At 51.7% G+C, this 20041-nt stretch overlaps 1 protein-coding gene across 7 annotated transcripts in view; it reads right to left on the reverse strand.

Moving 5' to 3' along the window:
* SEPTIN6 (septin 6) overlaps window positions 1-13365 on the reverse strand; it is a 67590-nt gene extending 54225 nt beyond the window's left edge. For 3 of the 7 annotated variants that reach the window (XM_042973730.1, XM_042973732.1, XM_042973731.1), the window contains exon 1: window positions 7488-8022. In XM_042973730.1, the coding sequence (XP_042829664.1) occupies window positions 7488-7547 (60 nt within the window). In that variant the 5' untranslated portion in view covers window positions 7548-8022. Of the gene's footprint in view, window positions 1-3903; window positions 3959-7487; window positions 8025-13263 lie in introns of those variants that run through there. The other 4 variants (XM_042973729.1, XM_042973727.1, XM_042973728.1 and 1 more) reach the window with 4 other exon arrangements.
* Window positions 13366-20041: the final 6676 nt, after the last annotated feature.

The following is a 20041-nucleotide window of genomic DNA, read 5'->3' on the forward strand; positions in this document are numbered from 1 at the left end:
AAGCACGGAACACGGTGCCTGGCCTGTGGTGGGCACTCCGTCAACAGCAGCACCTGTTTCTCTTGCACTGTGAGATCACCCACGTACTCGGACTGCCCCAAATAACACGCGATGCCATGGAACGCCTGTGTCTCCCCCCAGCCAGAGAGAGCGGCCTCCAGGCTTCCGCGGGACCCCTGGTCTCCACAGGGGTCGGCCAGGCCAGTCGCAGCCCCGCAAAGCAGAGGGCCTTTGCTTCCTTCACCTGCTAGTCCCAGAGCTTCCTATCGTTAATGGTTTTACACCAAGATTTTGGTAAACCGGAAAGGCGCCAAGGGCAGTCCAAGAAGGGCATGGTTAGTGCCAGGAGGCCCGCACCGGCATCCCGGGCTGTTTGTTCTAGCAGGCCGTCTTCGTGGTCGACTGCACCTGCTTTGAGCCTAGGTCCCACGGAGAGGGATGGGCTGGGCCCCCTCAGCACGTCTTCCAAGAGCGAGAGACAGGATCAGGGCCGGGAGCGCCATCTGGCAAGTTCATTACCCTCACGCGTCTCACCCCTCCCCCCACACTCCCGGTGGAGTATTCCTGACACAGCCATATGCCACAGTCTGAGTTGGCGTATTCTGGACCCCAGAGGGGCGCCTGTAAACAGCTGGGTTTCATGCGTGGCCCACACCACTCGGGGCTTGTTCTACACACACCCCTTTCTGCTTCCCCTCACCCTCCACCCCTTTTCTCCTTTTTCTTAAAGCAGACGAACGAAGGTGGAAGTTTCCCACCGTTTGCTCTCGGTCCTCGCCACTGCAGGGGAGAGAGACTTAAGGGCCAATATGCTTTCTCGATGGATCCTCCTCCGTAGCGGGTATCGGAAATTGGGACAGACTCAGAGCTGAGGTTTCCTGAGCCGTATTTTATCGCCCCTGGCTGCCTCTTCCTGTGTCCAAATTCAGCACCGTGCAACTCTGGCCTCTGGTCCAAGGGCCAAAAGGAGAGGAAAGGGACTTTTCAAACTGAACGCAGTGGAGAGATGGGGCGAGCCCCACACCTGATGCTTAAAGACTTACGTCATTGTCAACAAAAACTCACAAGAACCTCCCCTTCCCCGTTACCTCCCACCTAGCACAGTGCCGTAGAGTAGAAGGAAGCGCGTATGGGCTTTATTCCCTAGGCAACGGGGTGTGGGGGCCCTTTGAGTGTCTTGAGCGGGGAGAGCCATGATACAGGTTTTCGAAAGATCATTCCAGCTGCGGGGGTGTTTGACTGACTGATTGGAGGAGAGAGCGAGCAGAGGCAAGAACACAGAGGACTCCACTAACACGGACCTGGCAGAGAGGCATCCAGGCACCGTGCCAATACGTGCTGGTTGAACTGAGCCGATCTGACTTGGGACTCAGGAGGGAGGAACAAACTTGAGAGATGTCCTAAAGAAGGGCGATCGCTCAATCAGCGATTGGTGAAGAGAGGGTGAAGGGACAATCAGAGCTCTAAGGCTGCAAGGTTCTAAGCCTGGGAGCTTGGATTGGTGATGGCACCACGGACAGAAAAGAGAGAAGCCAGGAAAGGGTGCTCGCTTAGTGGGGAAGTTGAGGATTCTGGTTTTAGATAAGCTATTACGAAAAAATTACGTGTTACCGGGCTTTTTATTTTCTAAAAAGTACGCAAGGTGCACTGTAGAAATTGTAGAACATAGGGAAAATTGTAAAGGAGAAAACAGCAGTCACCCGTAACAGCACCCTCCAGAGATAACCACTGGTAATATTTACATATGTTTCCCTCCGGTCTGTATACCTTTTGTTTCTTACAAAATAGGGATAATTCTGTATGCTCCTTTACAAAACCTGGTGCGTAATATAGTATGGACCTTTTCTTGAGAAATGAAGCAGACTTCTAAAACACTATTTGTGTTGGCCATATAGCATTCCATTGTAGGAATTCACCATATTTTCTTAAGTAATCTTCCGCTGCTAGACGTTTAGTGTGTTTCCAAGTTTTAAACAGTATGAACAATAATTCTCATTCTTACAGGTGTGCATAGATCTTTGATTATTTCCTTAAGTTAAACCCCTAGAATTGAAGCCTGCTGGGTCCAAGGACACACGCATTTCAAAGACTTCAGTACAGGGGCACCTGGGTGGCTCAGTCCGTTAAGCGTCCGACTTCGGCTCAGGTCATGATCTCACAGGTCGTGGGTTGGAGCCCCGAGTTGAGCTCTGTGCTGACGGCTCAGAGCCTGGAGCCTGCTTCCGATTCTGTGTCCCCCTCTCTCTCTCTACCCTCCTCCCCTCAGGCTCTGTCTTTCTCTCCCTCAAAAGTAAATAATCATTACAAACATTTTTTGAAAAAGAAAGACTTCAGTACACGCTGAGGAATCACTCAACAGAGAATAAATAGTACAAAGGTCTACTTCGGCCACCAATATGCAATAGTGTCTGTTTGCCCACACTTAGACCAACACCAAGTTTCTGAGGCTTTTTAACCACTGGGAATGGAATCATTGAAAACTGGTATCACAACATTTAGTTTGCACGTGAAGGGGAACATTCCTTTTATTGTGTATTCTGTATTGTGTATCTATACACGCATTGTGCATATGCACACATGTATGTGAGTTGCCTATTCAAGTCCTCGCCCATTTTTTAGAACATAGGTGTCTGTCTCTGTCTTCTGGATTTGTAAAAACATTTTATACGGTAAGGACAATAAGGCCGTTTTGATTTTCTGGTGAGATATGCAAGAGAAGAAATCTAACAAGTACTTAGCAATATGGGATTGTAGGCTCAAGGAGAATTCAGCACTGGGGGATGAATTTAGAAGTGGGAGGAAATTGGATGTGTTCTTTAAGAGACAGTACAGGGAGAAAAGAGCTAGGCACTGAATGCAGGAAATGTCCATAAGTAAGGAATGGAAGATGAAAAGGATTCTTCCAAGAGGGGGGAAATGATCGGAGAAGTTGGAGGTGACCCAACAGTCTTCTAGCACCAGAGACCAAGGTTGAAATGAGGAAGAATTACAGAGAGCTAACCATTAGTCTGGATTTGATGAAGGTCACTGGTGGCTTTAGAATCCCTATTTTTCTCTGTATCTTTTTACCCAGTGTCCATCCAATACCCCAAAATTAACTGGAAGGTTATGGAGACTTGGAAGCATGGGAGCTGGTTACTGTGTTCTTCCTGCTAAAGATTTAAGCAGCAAACTGTTTAAAAATATTTATTTATTTTGAGAGAGAAAGAGAGCACGTGCACAAGTGGGGGAGGGCCAGAGAAAGAGAGAAAGAAAGTATCCCAAGCAGGCTCCGCACCGCCAGCTCAGAGCCAGATGCGGGGCTCGATCCCATGAACCGTGAGATCACGACCTGAGCCGAAACCAAGAGTCAGACGCTCAACCGACTGAGCCATTCGGGCACCCCTAAGCAGCAAACTTTTTGTCTCAAGGCTTAGAGTCGAGAAACCTTCAAAAATGTATTTGTATATATATTTCCTGCTTTAGGAAATCCTGTCTAGTGAGCACTATTCACTCTTGTTTTGATGAATCTTATAAGATGTCAAGGTCATCTTGAGTATCAGTTCTCATTGTTCAGAGCTAAATATGTGGAGGGAAAAAAGGACATCGGACTGAATGTACACTGACCCCAGGACAGCTCTGGAAGTTTCTTCCCCCTCCCTCACTAAAGTTCTGCTATCTCATCTCTCTCCTCTTTCTCCTTAAGGTGGCCTGATGAATTGAGGTCTTGATTACAATGTGCACCAGAGAAGATGGAAATGACAACCCAACGCTAATATCTCAAGTTATCACCTGAGTAGCAGGTGGTGTCACGTTCAAGGCTTGAACTGAGAGGCTAGAAGGATCACAGTCAACAAAATGTTAAAGGGCCCGTCTCCTGTCCCCCTGCAACCTCCCCTGGGAATCTATTCTACAGAAACTCACGTGTCTGTGCAAAGATCCACGTATAGGGAAATTCATCACAGCCTCGGTTACGATACTGAAAAACAAGGGGGAAAACCCACAGATGTCTGATAATAGAAAAATATTGAACTAAATTGTGATACATGCATAGTCTGGAATATTCTGCAGCCATTGAGAAGAATGTGGTAGGTCTGTATATTCTGATGCAAACATCTCCAAGACATATTTATATTGTAGCAAAAAGAAGCTCGTAGTACAATAAGCACAGTAAGAGCCCATATATGCAAAAAAAAAAAAAGCCCAATATATGTGTATTTGCACATAAATGTATGTGAGTGCATAGAAAGGGGACAGAAAGGAACCCACTAAACCAGGAACGGTGGCTACCTCAGGGGAGCAAGGTGGAAATGCGGGGCGGGGGGGGGGCTTCCTCAGGGGGGCATTCAACGTACTTCTGTATTGTTTGATCCTTTTACAGCATGAATGTATTCACACATTACCTGTGTCATTTAAAAACATGTTTAGTACAAGAAAAGAGTTCTCACTCAGCTTTGCAGCAGGGGTAATTAGGATGCAGAGTCTGAGAAGAGCTAAAAGAAAGGCAAAATGAAAGAGGGCTCCCTCGAATCGAGAGAGCCCCCCCTCCCCTCCCCTCCCCAATTCCATTTCCTGTTTTCTCCCCATCTGCAGTCACCTGCGGTTTGAAATACGTTATACCACATTTCATATCACAGGCAGAAGCTCTGCTCTCTTTCTCTTCCGCCTCCTCCCCTGAGGACACACCAATCTCATTTTTTAATTGAATATTCAAAGGTTCGCGTTACGAAGAACGAGTTATGGCGGTTCCAGCTGTGCATCTTTCTCTCACTGCTGTTATTCTGAAAATAAAGAGTCCCATAAGCACCCAAGGGGGCAACCCCTGGCCCCTTCTACCCCCCCCCCTCGCCCCGCCCCTCTTCCAACCTTGGTGGCATAGGAAGCAAACAGTATATGAGGCCCTTGGGAACTGAGGGTGCGTCAGTATCAATGGAGTTTCTGGCCTCCTGTTTCAAGCCCCGTGGCTAAGTCAGTAGCTGACGTTCTGAAGGATGAGACCAAAACCAAAAGGTTGGAACTCATTGCCGACCACTGGCCTTTCCCTAAACTTGCTCCTCTGGCCTCTCTGCACCTCGTCGTAGACACACTGAAATAGGATTCTCTCGTGGGCCTGATCTCTCACACCTTCCCTTTTCTCCATCATAGACCCTGCAAACCTTCAGGATGATCAAAATCAGTGAATAGTTCAGTGATGCACAACGGAATATTAAACAGCTGATACAAATATCTTCTAAGAATATTTAATGACAAGGGAGCACCTGGGTGGCTCAGTCGGTTAAGTGTCCGATTTCGGCTCAGCTCATGTTCTCCCAGTTCGTGGGTTTGAGCCCCGGCGTCAGGCTCTACGCTGACAGCTCAGAGCCTGGAGCCCACTTCGGATTCTGTCTCTCTGTCTCTCTCTCTCCCTCTCAAAAATAAAGAAACATTAAAAAAATTAAAAAGAGGGGCGCCTGGATGGCTCAGGCAGTTAAGCTGACTTTGGCTCAGGTCATGATCTCACAGTTCATGGGTTTGAGCCCCATGTTGGGCTCTGTGCTGACAGCCCAGAGCCTGGAACCTGCTTCAAATTCTGTGTCTCCCTCTTTCTCTGCCCCTCCCCCGCTCTCTGCCTGTCTGTCTCTTAAAAATAAACATAAAAAAATGTTTAATAAAAAAAATTAAAAAGAATATTTAAGGAAAAGGAAAAATGACCACCAGATATGATCAAGCAAGTAACAAAACAAAACCCCAATCATTCCAATCATGGGGGGCGGGGAGTGTATATGTATTTTTGAAAGCTTGGAAGAATATTCAGGTGACCCTTGAACAACACGGGTTTGAAGGGCCTGGGTCCACTTATACGTGGATTTTTTTTTTCAATAAATACAAGGTAGTCCTATAAATGTATTTTCCCTCCCTTATGTTTTTCTTAATAACATTTTCTTTTCTCTAGTTTACTTTATTGTAAGAATATAAGTATATAATACATACAACATACAAAGTAGGTGTTAATGTTACTATTTATGTTATCAGTAGTAAGACTTCCAGCCAGCAATAGGCTGTTAGTTATTAAGTTTTGGGGGAGTCAAAAGTTATACGTGGAGTTTTGACTGTGTGGGGGTCAGTGCCCTTAACCCCTGCAGTGTTCAAAGGTCAACTTTACACCAGAATGGTGACAATGGTTACGTTTGGGTGGAGGGAATGCAGGTTGTTGCTTTTCTGTGTTTCCCAAATTTTCTACAATAGGCATATTTTACTTTTGGCGGGGGGGCATAGTTTACTTTTATAACCAGAATAAAAAGATTCCTTTCTAAAAAAGATTCTATGATGATACTTTCCTAGGCAGGAAAGCAGCCTCAGCTTTTGTGGCAAAATCTTCAGCTACAAGTACCAAAAAAGGTGCTTTAACATACAGATAACTAGAAAATTCGGTTAAGTATTCAGCCCGTTTGGGGCAAATCCAGTAGATGAAACTCTGGATTTTAATACACCAGATCAATTCCTGAGTGGCTTTTCATTCTATAAAAGGACTCGCAGCAGGATTCCACTAAATGGCCAGCTCTCCTAGCGCATTTAAGATGGGATTCAATAGACAGAAATTCAGCTGTCGCGTACCTCTATAAGAAAACAATGGCAACACACACCCACCTGGACAGACTGTCTGAAGGGCTGTTTCTATTCCACTTAGAGAGACCCTGCTGAGCTAAAAGCACAGCCTTGCCTTTTCCACAACTCTGTCTCGCCACCCAGCTCAAGGAGTCAAAGCAGGGAAGAGACGGAGTTAAAGTGTGCCACCTCGGTCGGAAGCAGAAGCAGGCAAGAGCCTCAAAGAAATTCAGCTGCGGGACCAGGAAACGCTCAGAACCACACAAGGTTGGAGCTGGTAACGCCCTTCGGGCTCCGACCCCCTCCGACCCGCTCGTGTTACAAAAGGGGAAACAGAGACTCAGAGAGAGGAAATGACCTGTCCAGAGTCACAGAGTGATTTAGTGGCCGAGAAGTGGTGCTGGGCTCCAGGGCCCTGTCGAGAGGACTGCTACTCTCAAATGGAAAAGCTGACTGCAGTGACAGACTTCTTTACGCAGCTGAAATGTGAGGGCATGGGGCCTGGGGCCTGATGACAGTCCAGAGGGAGGAGGGTCACGGAACACGACCTGGAACCCTATGGGCTCCGCAAGGCGGCTCCCACCCACGGAAGGCAACTGAGGCAGCAGAAGCCATGGAGGGGCTGGTCCTCCTCTTCTGGGTTCCCTCTGCCCTTTCTCTCCCTTCGGACTGGGCCTAAGCCTCCGGCCCGGGGCCACTCAACCCAACTGGCCAGATTCTAAGTACAATAGCTCTACCTCAGGCCAGGGGTGACCCCTGCTCAGGGTGGGTCAGCCTCTCCCCCAAGAGCCAGACTTCAAGCCAGGCTCTTTAAACAGAGTTTTCTAGGTGTTCTGGTCACTGTTATGTCCAATCTGCTAAAAAAAAAAAAAAAAAAAGAAAAGAAAAAAAAAGAAAAAGAAAAAGAAAAAAGGTTTACTCACAGGCCTCTGGATGAATGCCCAACTGTCCTCTAGGGAGCCTGAATTTGCCTCTGCCTCCATCTGGTCTCATTTAAAGTGGATCTGAAAAAACCCAGTTCCTGCCTCAGCGCCGGTGTTCAGAGCTGGGGGCCTCTGCTGGGAAAGGAAACCCAACACTACCTCACACCTCATCAGGGTCGCCAAAGCGGGGTTCTGCTCCCGCTCTCACCCACCCCAGGGTCTTCAATGGGGGGGAAGGGTCAGAGGGGGCCCTGGCCAGAGAAACCGGAGCCCTGAGTCCTGTCCCCTCGGAGGCCTGCAAATCTCTTCCCCAGTCCCCTGTAAGTGAGTGGAACGGATGACCCAAGCCCAGGGCGAGCTGAGAGCACGTGGCACAATTCAGCAGATGGCTGCCTTTAATGCGGAGACACAGGACAAGAGGATAACATTATTTCTCACCCTCCTGAGCATGTGGCCTCCTTCCTCTGTGCAAGCAGCGGAGAAACCCACGGTTTCAAATCCCAGCAGCAAAAGCCTTCTCCTGCCAAACCGAGGAGGAAGGGTCTGTGTTTCTAATTTATTCTGCACCCCCCCCCCCAAGTTGTTACTTAAAATAATCCATCATTACACGGCTGGTGGCTCCAAGATTTTTATTTAAAGCAATATGGAAAGAAAGAAAAAGAAAGAAAACCCACACGTAACCCGTGGCTGTGCTATCTGGGATTTAAGCTGAGGATCTTTTTAACATCACCGAGTCTTCAAAGAACCCAAGTATACTCTTCTCCGACCCCTGAGTGTGCTGGCGGGGGTGGGGGAGAGGCGGTGAAAAGAGGGGGAAGTTGGGGTAATGGCAAGATTTTTATTGCTTAGAAACATCACGAAAAGGGCAGGTTTGGCTTATTTATTTATTTATTTATTTATTTATTTTTTAATGAATCTGTGTCATCTGTTATGTGTTTCATTGTTTCGTCCACTGACCAGCGATATCGCTTTGGACTAAGTCACTTGGTCTCTCCGTACCCATAAATGAAGAAAACAGGAATACTTGTTCAGGAAGCTGTTGGGAAAAATGAAATACAGATGGAAGCATTTGGAGATCTTTGAAAGAAACATGTTATACTTATCTATGGTATTCTCTGTCTTCCTCTTCTCTTTCTCTTTCTTCAATGGGGTCTTAAAGTACATGCAACTTAAAAGCCCTTCTCAATTGTTCATGCTAATACGAAACCGCGGCTCTGATAATCCAGAAACCCAGGCAAGTCCAGAAATCAGTCCTATTTAGTTTTGGAATACCTTTTTCCAGGGGGCTTATCTTCCTAATTAGTTTTGCTCAGACTAATGCTAAGGGTTTGTTCCCTTACGGCACACAAAGGGAGGGGCCATGCTGGGTAACAAAGCCAGCAATTAACAGAAAATTTACAGCAGAGACTCCACAAGGTAAATGCTATGCACATGACTGCAGATCAAAATCTCATTATGCTATACAGACAAATCGCTCAGCTGTAATGCAGTTTTGTAATAAGAACACCGCTACCACTCAACATTTCCGGGATTTAGGAAATGAAAAGAAATGGGACTGATTCCTGCCTGTCATCTGGAAGCTTTCGGAGGGCACGGTCCTGTGTGCCTCGGCACCACCATATCCCCAGCACCTGGCACAGGGCCTGGCAGAGTTGGTGCCCAACCAACTCTGTTGGAGGAATGAATGAATGAGAACAGAAGCGTGTGAATTAACAAATGAAATGTCCCCGGGCCGGGAGCAGGGTGAGAGCTCAAGCATCTTCACACCTACCCCTTTCTTAGCTGAAGCCCTCAGGAAGCCTTTCCAGTCACCCACCGCCCCCCGTTCACGGCTGGATTAGGTCCACTTGTAGTGAATTCTCACAGTAGGCGGCAGCTCCTTGTGCGGCATGGACCACAATAATAATCACATGGCTATTTAAATCTGCCTCCATTATTAGATTGTAAACTCCCTGAGGGAAGGGCTGTATGCCTTTGGTGGGGGGAGGGGAAGACATTGTCGTCCCCTCCCCTTTTTCTTTTGAAAAGTCTCAAACACATAGAAGAGTTAGAAAAATGGTACAATGATCACCCATATACCCTTGACTTAGATTCAATAACTTGTTCTATTTGAGGCCATGTAAATTTTCGTCTGTGCTGTATCCTCAGGGGAGGTATGGGTACATACTGGGGCTTTGCTCTCCCGGGGTCGGGGTATAATATTACTTTTAGTGTGAGGTGGTAGATATGGCTGAGGCTGGAGCTTCAAGGGAAATCAAGGGTTAGGTGCCATTTGATAGCAAAGATCAGAATGCAGAGACCAGCTTCTCCCCGCCTGGAGGCGGTTGCCCTGAGACAGCTGCCCCAGACCGACCCCAGGTAAGGCAAAGTTAGCCCCTGCAAGATCCTTCATTAGGGAGAAAGACCATTACCGGGCTGCCAGTGGAGGAGAGCATCATTGCCCACATTGTGGGATTGGTTCAAGCCAGAATCAATGAGCCGTTCTTTCTATGGGACAGCACTTACAGTCTGGACCCCAAAACACAACATTGAAAGAAACAGCTCGATGAAAGAGCCAGAAGATACCGCCCCTGAGGCCTGGGCTGTGCCTTGCTTGGTTACCATGGAGAAGTCATATGACCTCAAAGAGTACATCCTGGGGCACCCAGGTGGCTCAGTTGGTTAAGTGCCCAACTCTTGGTTTCGACTCAGGTCACGGTCTCACAGTTCGTGAGTTCGAGCCCTGCATCGGGCTCTGCACTGATGGTCCGGGGCCTGCTTGGGATTCTCTCTCTCTCTCTCTCTCTGTCCTTCCTACGCTCTCTCTCTCTCTCTCTCAAAGTAAATAAATAAACTTAAACAAAAAAAGTATGTATTAATAGCAGCCCAAGCCACCTCACGGGCAGGGGTTGGGAGTGGGGATATCCCAAGAATCTTCTACAGTTCTCTATTTCACAGCAGCCACAACTGGTCTCTCCAACTAGACCATAAGCTTACAAGCCAGAGACTATGTCTACTACTTTTTTTTTTTTTTCGTATAGTTGACCAGGGCTAGCCATAGTGCTGGACACTGAGCAGTCAAAAATAAACGTCTGTGGATGCAATGGAGAGAGAGTTTTGTCACACAGAATCTTTGTGGTGTTCATTCAGATGGGATCGGGTTGTGTTGTGTACACCAGAGCTGAACTTCCAAGCTCTGTGCATGCCCAAAGAAGGGTCCTACCCAACAATTCTGTGGCCTGTTTTAAGTCACTAATGATGTTGCCTTACTAGCCATGGTGACCCTCAACCACACACACACACACACACACACACGCCCCAGAGCAATGCATGTGTGGCACCATGTCCCGGAGCTCATTCAAAAGAACTCCTGAGCTAGGTTTATTCTCCAGACTTCTCTTTCCAAACCCTGCATGCATATTCCTTGGAAGAAACAAACAGCCATCAGCCGTCCAAGGTCTCCTGAGTTAATTCCATCTTCCCCAGGCGTATTACAACTTCTTGCAGACACAAAGAGCAGAGAGACAAATGACACATAAACAAGAGCTTTACAGCCTGGGGGAGGGGGGCAGGGAGAGTGACGTCAGTTTTCCCAGAAACCCGTTTATCCCGATAACAAGGTTTCAAGTGCTTGGGCTGCTTTTTCAGCTTCAGAATCTGGCGTACAATTAAGTTCTTCACCAGGCAGTATGGGCAAGGCCAGCCAGAGCAAACGGGGACCATGCGAAGCAAACCAAATGGCCCTAAACCACCCCCAACTCCCCTCCGCAGAACAAAGGGGACCTCCGGGTGGCCCAAATTGTGCCTGAGGTGAAGCACAACCTTCTGGACTGTTGTTCCCCTTTACAACATCTGCCCTGCAATCCTAATCCAGGCAAGGGGGACTGGCGGCAGAGTATGGACAGGTCGATGCAAATTAATTAGCTGACAAGAAAACTCATTAGCGTCCTCTTTGGTCACTAAAAATGGAGCAAAGTGTAATCCAGGAGAATAATCCCTCGACTTCGGCCATGCCATCTCTAAAATGCAGGTAACAGGGAGCAGAAAAGCTCTCTGAGAACCCTCAAGATGCCACAGCAATAAATATTACAGTGCTAATCTTAGAGCGAAGAGAATTCTCTCAAATTCCATGATCACAGAGCACTGTCTCCTATCTATTGGTCCTTGCACATCAACAAAGAGCTGGGTTGAGGTCTACAGGGGTTGGGGAGGTCCAAATGAAATCACCCTGCCCTTCCAAACAGGGACCAGAGGGTGTCATGAATTCATATATATCCTGTAGAGAAAATGCTATCAGATTCTGGAAACAGATTTTGAAAACAAATCAATTTCAATGGCACCAGATACCTAGAGGCTTTTTTTTCCCTTCTTTTTGCACTGGAATTGCAGTGCATGGATTATTTCCCTGAAGAAGTAAGCCACAGGGTTTAAAAACTTGCGTGCGTGTGTGTGTGTGTGTGTGTGTGTGTGTGTGGTTCGGAGATTTCCATCAAGGAGCATTTGATGTTCTGGAATTTCACCTACCTCTCCTTCACTCTCCTTCCTCACCAAAGAGTGTAGGTAACTGTGGGCTTCTTAAAATCTCAGACACCCATGGATGAAAAGAAAGGCTAGATTGTTGCCCCAAATGGAATCATCCCCTCCCTGTACAACCACGCCTGTGGTCTGAAAACACAAAATAAAATAAATAAATAAAAACCAAACAAACAATCATGGAGCCTCAGGTCACTTCAGTATGATTTCTCTGAACATCCCAGGCTGGAAAACTTCAGTTCTTTAAAAGAACATTTTTTTTTTTTCCAGAGTCTGCTGCCAACAAAAAGAGAGACGGCATCGCTTTTACAAGCCTCACACTTATTTTCCCGAGTCCCCGCAGAAAGAAGCCGGCTCCACAGGTTTTGGCATACCAGCCCAAATACACCGAACACGGAATCCAGACAGACACCCAGTGGCCCGCAAAACCCGGGTCAGGTAGCCAGAAACATGCCAAAATACGCAGCCAGCCACCTACAGGCCAGCGAACTGCACCCCCGCCCCCACCCCCGACACACACAAATGGGACCCAGAGGCAAACAGCACAGAGGAGTCGGGACACACGCACACACACCACGGGGGTGAGCGCACGCAGAGAAACAGGCGGACTCATCTAGGGTCACAGACAACCCGGGCGCCGCCGCCCGCTGGGGAGGCACGAGTGCGCGCGCGTGCACTCACACGCACACGGTGATACACACACACAGCCGCAGTCACATATGTAATGCACATGGAGAAACCCTACCCCCCGCCAGTCACCTCCCCGCCCCCCTCACCGCTCACCGCCTCCTGCCCCAGGCTCACCCCAGCCCCGCGCCCCTCTTGCAGGGGAGGCCCGGGTCCCGGCCGGCGTCTGGGCTCCGGGGCGCGGCCCGGCGCCAGGAGGAAGCAAGGCCCGGGGGGAGGGGAGGGGGGGCGGGGGGGCCGGGGACCCCGGGGGCTCGGCGGCTGGCGCGGCCATTCATTCGGCAACGCCCAGCGGCGCGGCGGCAGCTGCAGCGAGGGAGGCGGCGGCGCTCGCTGCGGCTCTCGGGCAATGCAAGTTCGGCCGCCGGCCCGCAGCCTCCGCCGGGGCCCCCACCCGCCCGCCGCCACCGTTCCCGGGGAGCGGCCGGGAGAGTGAGCCGCTGACCCCGGGAGCAGAAGTCCCGCCGCGCCTCGGCTCCTGGATGCTGCCCGCTGCCCTCCGCGCCGCAGCGGCGGCGGCGGCGGCCGGGTCTCCTCCGCCCTTCCCAGGCTCCCGGCACCCCAGCCCCGCACTCACCACCTGGCGAGCTATATCGGTCGCTGCCATCGCTCCTGCGTCCGCCAGGGCTGCCACGGGTGCCGCCGCCACCGGAGCTACAGCACAAGAAACAGCGGAGCTCTACCGACAAAGAGAAAGTGTTACACTTCGGGCGCGACCAAGTCCGGTGGGGGGAGGTGCAAGGGAGGGGCCCCCGCGCCGCTGCTCCAACCCCAGCCTCCCCTCGCTGGCCCACCCCTTCGGAAGTGGGGTACGGGGAGGGGGCGGATTTCACGTGCCGCTTCCCCCTGCGGCGAGCCCCGTTCCAATTCTCCCTGTAACCTCGGCTGTAGGCCTTTGCGAAGGGGGGCGGGGGCTCCCCTCGGTGACCACGTCCTCTGCCCCCCCCCCCGCCACTGGGCTCCGTGGTACGTCCCGACCTCTGCTGAATTGTCACACCCCCCTGCTCTCGCCTTACATCCCCGAGTCCCCAGACCCCAGAGGCTGGGAGGGAACCCCCGCCCCTCCCCCTCCCGCGCACAGCTCGGCGGCTGAGCTCTGCAGTCGCCCCCCTCCACTCCTCCCCGTCCCCCGTACCCCCTCTTCTTGTCCTCCGAGATCTCCGGGTGCTCCGGAGGGAGCGCCTGCGGCTGGGGACTCGAGGCTCCAGCACACCTCCTCCCCCCGCCCACCCCACCCCCAGTGGCCCGGGAGTGCGGCTGGGGCCGGAGTCGGGGGGGGGGGGGCAGCTGCGGCACCTGCCGCTCCACCGTGGAGCTTAGAAAGGGGGCAGTTGGGGGAAGCCGCACTGCGGCCCCGCAACTGAGCTGTGACGTGCGGAGTCTGGGACCAGCGGACTCGAGGTCCCCTTCTGCCCTGGGGTTTCCGAGCCTCGGATGCTGTGGACTATAATTTCGTGGAGGCAAGCTCACCACTGTGGGGTACTTAATACAGACGGACCCCACGCCTCCTCTCCCTACCAAGCCCTAGGCGCTCAGCGAGTGAGCGGGGGCTCAGACCACCACCCCCTTCTAGTGTCGGGGCCGCCGGGGAGTCTCAGAGGAGGAGCTTGGGAGCGAAGACCCCCCAGCTCGGTCGAACGGGAGAGTGGGAGTGACGCGGGGCGGCCTCCGGTGGCTCTGTCCCGCCCGGATTTCCCCTTCACCTTCGCTCAGCCCGGGAGAAGGCGGCCGGCTGTGCGCAGTGAGAACCTCCGAAGGCGGAGGCTGTGCCAGCCTGCTTTCCTCTTCCTCCCGGCCAACCGCCGCCGCGGGTCCTCTCCCTTGCCCGCGGCACCCCTCCACCTCTCCGGCCCTGAAGCCCCCCGCCCCTCTCCCGGGAGCGGCTCCTTCCTAGCTCCCTGGGACTAGCGAACCCTGGCCCACTTGGCGTGCCCGAGGCTCCAGCGGCCGGACACCCTGCTCCGCTCCTCAATAGGGCTGGTGCCCTGGTCTCGGAGAGGCACCCAGACCCTCGAGTGGAACCCGGGACCGCAGGGGTAGGCCGGGCCATGGGCAAAGGCCGGGACAGCGAGGTGGCCCCGGATGGGGCGGAGGAGATGGCCCGAGAGCGGCCCAAAGGCGGGAGCGGCGGAGGGGGAGGCAGGAGGGAGGAAAGAAGAAAAACAGGAACCAGGGAGAGAGAAGGAGAGGGGACCCGATACAGAAGCCCAGGCCTGGGGAGAAGGAGGGAAGGCAGAGAAATGGGGTGGCCACATGAAGTGTCTCCCTGGCACTTGCTTCCACCTGCCGGGACAGTGCTTCTCACTCTGACTCGGGGAGCTCTCTCCATGCGCAGTGTGAACCGGGACTCGGCAAAATGCATCCCCAGTGCCTAGTTCTGGGTAGGGCATCCAGGAAGTGCCCAATTAAACGTTTCCTGAACAGGAGGGCAGGGGATTTTGGATGGGGGAGGGGCGGGTACAGAAGAAAGACACACAATGAGAGGGTAGCAGTCGGGACAGTCGCGACGAGCCAAGTATTGGGGGCGCCCACTGTGCGCCCATCATTGCGCCAGAGACCCAGGAGAGGCCAAAGGAGAAGAGCCGGGCACAATCGGGGACCAGTAGGGGGGACTTAGGCAGACAGCGCGAGGCCTCAGGGCGAATGGTGATGGCTAGGAAGAGGGGCGGCTTTTGTCTCCCAGTCCCGCCGTTGGGGAGGGGGGGCGGGGGGAGGGCTGGGGCAGGGCCTGGGGGTGGCGCCAGGCCCTGGGTTGGGGTGGCAGCAACACGAGGGACCAGCGCTGTACATGAGGAACCGCCGCAAGGCAGGGCCCAGACCGGATGGGGGCGGGGAGTCCGAGGTGACCCGCCGCTTCCCGGCTGGGCGTCTGGGAGGGAGAAGGGCCCGAGGTCACTAAAGGATCTGGACATGGGTCTTGGGTGGTGGCGGGACGAGAGGCGCGCGTCTGGAAGCCAGGGTGAGAGCTGATACCCAGAGCGTCGCGGGCCGGGAGGAGGGCCGGGTGGAGCGGGGCTCCCCAGGAATCCTTCCTGCTCCCCGGCCCACTGCCCTCCCGCCCCAGCGCTCCCCGCTGGCCACAGCTCGGTCCATTTCAGCCCCTCCGGGGGCTACCTTAGCTCAAAATCCTTGGCGCCCTGCCCACGTGACCCACTCGGCCCGTCGGTCCCTAGGGACCCTCAGAACCTCGGAGGCCTCCTCCTCCAAAACGCTGGACCTCGCAAATTGGAACCAAGTGTGTCATTCGAGTGTCCTGCGGCCCTTTGTTCCCTCTAAGATCGGCCACCCGCGGCTGCAAGCCCTCGCTGGGGCCGGGGCATCCCCGTTTCCGTGGGATGTGGGTTGGTGTCTACGTGGGAGCAGGTGTGCCTGTGTCCGTGTCAGCGCGTGGGTCAGCTATGTGTCTGTGTTTCAGTATGTGTCCGTGTGTGTGTGTGTGTGTGTGTGTGTGTGTGTGTGCAGAGAGGCCTCCACTCACAATGTTCTCAGTTGTACGTACCTTGCCTCACCCGGTACAGCGGGCGGATAACTGAGAGGTGTGGCTCATAATGCTCATTTCAGCCAAGAGGTTTGGGAGCTCACTGGGTTGGCGTCACCCAATCTTTGGCCCTGGGTCACCTGCCCAGGCACAGGGCGGGCAGGAAGGCTGAGGCAAGAGGGCCTGGAATGTCTGTCCCCATGGGTGAGCAGAGCAAAAGATCCCCTTCGTGAAGGGGCGTTGTGGACTCTCGGGCACCTCCGTGAACACTTGCTCGTGGTCCCTGTGCCCTGGCAGGATCCTTGGGCCCAGCACAGCGTCTGGCAGGTGCTCAATCAATGTTTGTTGAGTGAATGAATGAACGGAAGCATTTAAATGTGGTGTTTTCAGTGTTTCCACTGTCCGCGAGGAAGCTGGAGCGCGCAGCGACTTCCCAGGGCCAGCAGGTGACTGTCATTAGCATGCTAAAGTTGTTTGTGGAACCAGACTCCCGGGGAGGGGAAGTGGCTACCCCTGCTAGCTAGGAGTGGACCCTAATTGGAGCCAAGCTTTAGAAAGATCACTCAGACTGCTGGGGTGGGGGCGGGGGTGCTAAGACTGAATGGGGGAGGGGAAAGAGGGCAATGAAATGGAGCTGAGAGCTCAGGAAAGCCTTCGTCCTGAAATGGTGGCTTTATGGAAGCAGAAAGAGAAGGATAGCCACGTCGGGCGAGAGCGAAGAAGCTCGAGGACAATCCGAAAAGATCGGAAAGTTGGAGGGGGAGGACAAGGCAAAGCAGAGGGAAAGTGATCTGGGAGTAAACAAATCCAGATAGTGCTGATAGAATCAGAGACTCAGTTAAGGGGTTCAGCCAGGATGAACTAAGGAGTCCTTTGTGCCTTATTACCTGCTGCCCCGGGTTGTACATTCATTTATGCCAGCGGTTCTCAAAATGTGCTCTTTGTCTAGCAGCGTCACCTGGGAAGTTAGTAGAAATGCAAATTCTCAGTCCCCACCCAAGACCCACTGAATCTGAACCTAGAGAGGGCTGGGCCCCAGCAATCTGTGTTTGAACTCAATGCGAAAGTGTGAGAACCGGAGGGACGGGTCTACATGGACAGCATAAGGGTACCGAGTGCATTGGGTTGGGGAACGGGTGCCAAGAAACGTGCAGGGAGCTGGAAGGTTCTAAAAATAAACTTTGCTTCCTTTGCAATTTTACTCACTCGTTCCACAAATCCGCACAAGCCCCCGTTGCACATCAGCCACTGTGCTAAGTGCCAGAGAAAAAAAATGGGTGGCGAGAATCCCCACCGTGACGACCCGAGGGAGCTCCCAGGCCAGTTGCCAGATACCCTGACAACCAGGGAGGTGAAAAATGGTATCATCAGCCAGGAGCCAGACCTTGGGGAGATAGAGACCCAGAGAGGTGAAGAGAAGCACCTGAAAGGACAATGCCTGCTCAGTTTGGAAACATGCCCATCGCAAATGGATCAGATGCTCACAGTGGGGAAAAAATAAAATCAGATAATGGCTAGAAATTGCTCTATTTTACCTTTTTTTTTTTAACCATAATTTTTTCCTAAATCTTTGACAGATGCTCTTGCTTATCCGCTAGCAGGCGGCGAAATGAATGAACGAGAAGCAAATGAATATTAAACAGACGATCTCAGTATTGATCATGCTTAATTCAACAGTTTATTTTTTTCACGGACATCTGTGCTTGCCGCTATGATTTCATATTGCGCACACATAAGGTAGACGTATTTTCTGCTAGCAGAAGTATTCTTCTGAAAAGTGTTTCGTTTCATATGGCGCGATTTAATATATCAATTATTTCGTGGCATTCTGGAAAGGACACCAGGGCGTCCAAATGCTGTGCCATCTGAGCCAGTTAAAGAAACTGTCCCTCAGAGAATGAAGAGCCACTGAATGGTTTTGAGCAAGGGAATGATATGAATGGGTCTGTGGATTTTGGAAGGTCACTCTGGTGCCAGCTTGGGGGAAACATTGGAGCAGGGAGTGACGAATGCAGTTAAGGACTTGGAAATCAGAACACCGTTAACAGCAAGAAACGATGGCGTCAGTGACATGAGAGTGGAGTTTGCACGGAGGGAACAGAGTCAGCATTCGGGGCCACCCATTCTCGGTCGGCTGAGCGTCCGACCGGCTCAGGTCATGGGCTCAAGCCCCGCGTTGGGCTCTGCGCTGACAGCTCAGAGCCTGGAGCTTGCCTGGGACTCTGTGTCTCCCTCTCTCTCTGCCCACCCCCCCCCGCTTGCACTCTGTCTCTCAAAAAATAAAATAAAACCTTAAAAAATTTAAAAAATGGTTTCAAATAAAAGGAGCCACCCATTAAGGGCTCTGTGTGCCACGCTGAGGGTGCTGAAGTTCCAACCTGTAAGGACTAAAAGATTAGCCTTTGAGACCGTGTTTCTTCGTGGATGGTACCTGAACGTCCTCCTGTGTCAGAATCAGCCACACGGCTTCAGGTGGATACAGAGGCCCGGGCTTCACCCCGGACCTGCCGAATGGGACTCTGTTCGGGAGAAGAACAGGTTTCTCGTGAGCTTCCCAGGTGGCTGGGAGGTACATCCCCAGCTAGAGAACCACTTGAGGGGGCGGCTGTTGAGCAGCGGCCTGACGCAGCGAGATCTGCGTCCACACCACACGAAGAACTGGTTGAATGAGGGCAGGACTAGAGGCAGGCAGGCCAGTTACGAGGCCACTCGAATAGTTCCAAGCCGGCTCCCCACGTTAGGCAAGAGCCAGAATTCCGGAGAAGGCTTCCCGCCCACATCATGATCTGCTACTTCTCCTTATAGCCTGATCTGCACACACGGACTTAGACAAATGAAACGATTTCGTATTTCCTCGGACAATTCTTCTTTGTCGAAATGAGTCTTCAGCGGTCTTCCCAGAGTCACGGGGTTAATCTAAGATGCATAACCATAGAAAGTGCATGGCACACCTACTGTACCTGTGGCCCTCACTGCACTAGGCACTGCGGGAGGTATAAAGAAATGTAAGGGGGGCGCCCAGCTGGCTCAGTCAGAAGAGCATGTGACTCTTGATCTCAGGGTCATGAGTTTGAGCCCCACATTGGGTGTAGAGATCACATAAAAAAATAAATAAATAGGGAGGCCTGCGTGGCTCAGTCGGTTGGGTGTCTGACTCTCTCTTGATTTCGCCTTGAGTCATGATCTCACGGGTTCATGAGCTCGAGCCCCGCGTCGGGCTCTGGGCTGACCGCTGGGAGCCTGGAGCCTGCTTCCGATTCTGTGTCTCCCTCGCTCTCGGCCCCCCCCCCCACTCATGCTCTGTCTCAAAAATAAATAAAAACATTAAAAAAATTTTTTAATAAAAAAAGAAATATAAGGTGTGATTTCTGTTCTCAGGGAACTAACTGGGGAGATTAGCTATATACGCACTTAAAAGCCAAGGAGTAAGTACCAAATGTGTCTTAAGGCAGGATCCGACATGCACCATAGACGATAAATACCAATGTTTTATTTCTTAGCCTGTGATGGTCACACAAGTGCTTGTTTGCTTTATAAATATTGATTTTTGCTGTATACTCTTTAGGAAGTCTTCTGGATGTGTGCTACATTTGGCAAGATAAAAAACAGTTTAAAAAGACAAGGAGCGCCTGGCCAGCTCAGTCAGTGGACTCTTGGTCTTGGGGTTGTGAGTTCAAGCCGCACGTTGGGTATACAGATTACTTAAAAATAAAATCTTAAAGAAAAACTTTAAAAAGTAAAAATACAGTAAGCTCTAGGAGTTGAATGATATTAACAGCCCCTAGACATGGTACCAAATCTAGGGAAATAAGGTCTCTACCAGTGTCCTTACAGTCCAAAGATGAACCACAGGCACTCTGAAAGGATTGAAATATGA

Source organism: Panthera tigris, chromosome X (genome assembly GCF_018350195.1).
Source record: "Panthera tigris isolate Pti1 chromosome X, P.tigris_Pti1_mat1.1, whole genome shotgun sequence".
NCBI lineage: Eukaryota > Metazoa > Chordata > Mammalia > Carnivora > Felidae > Panthera > Panthera tigris.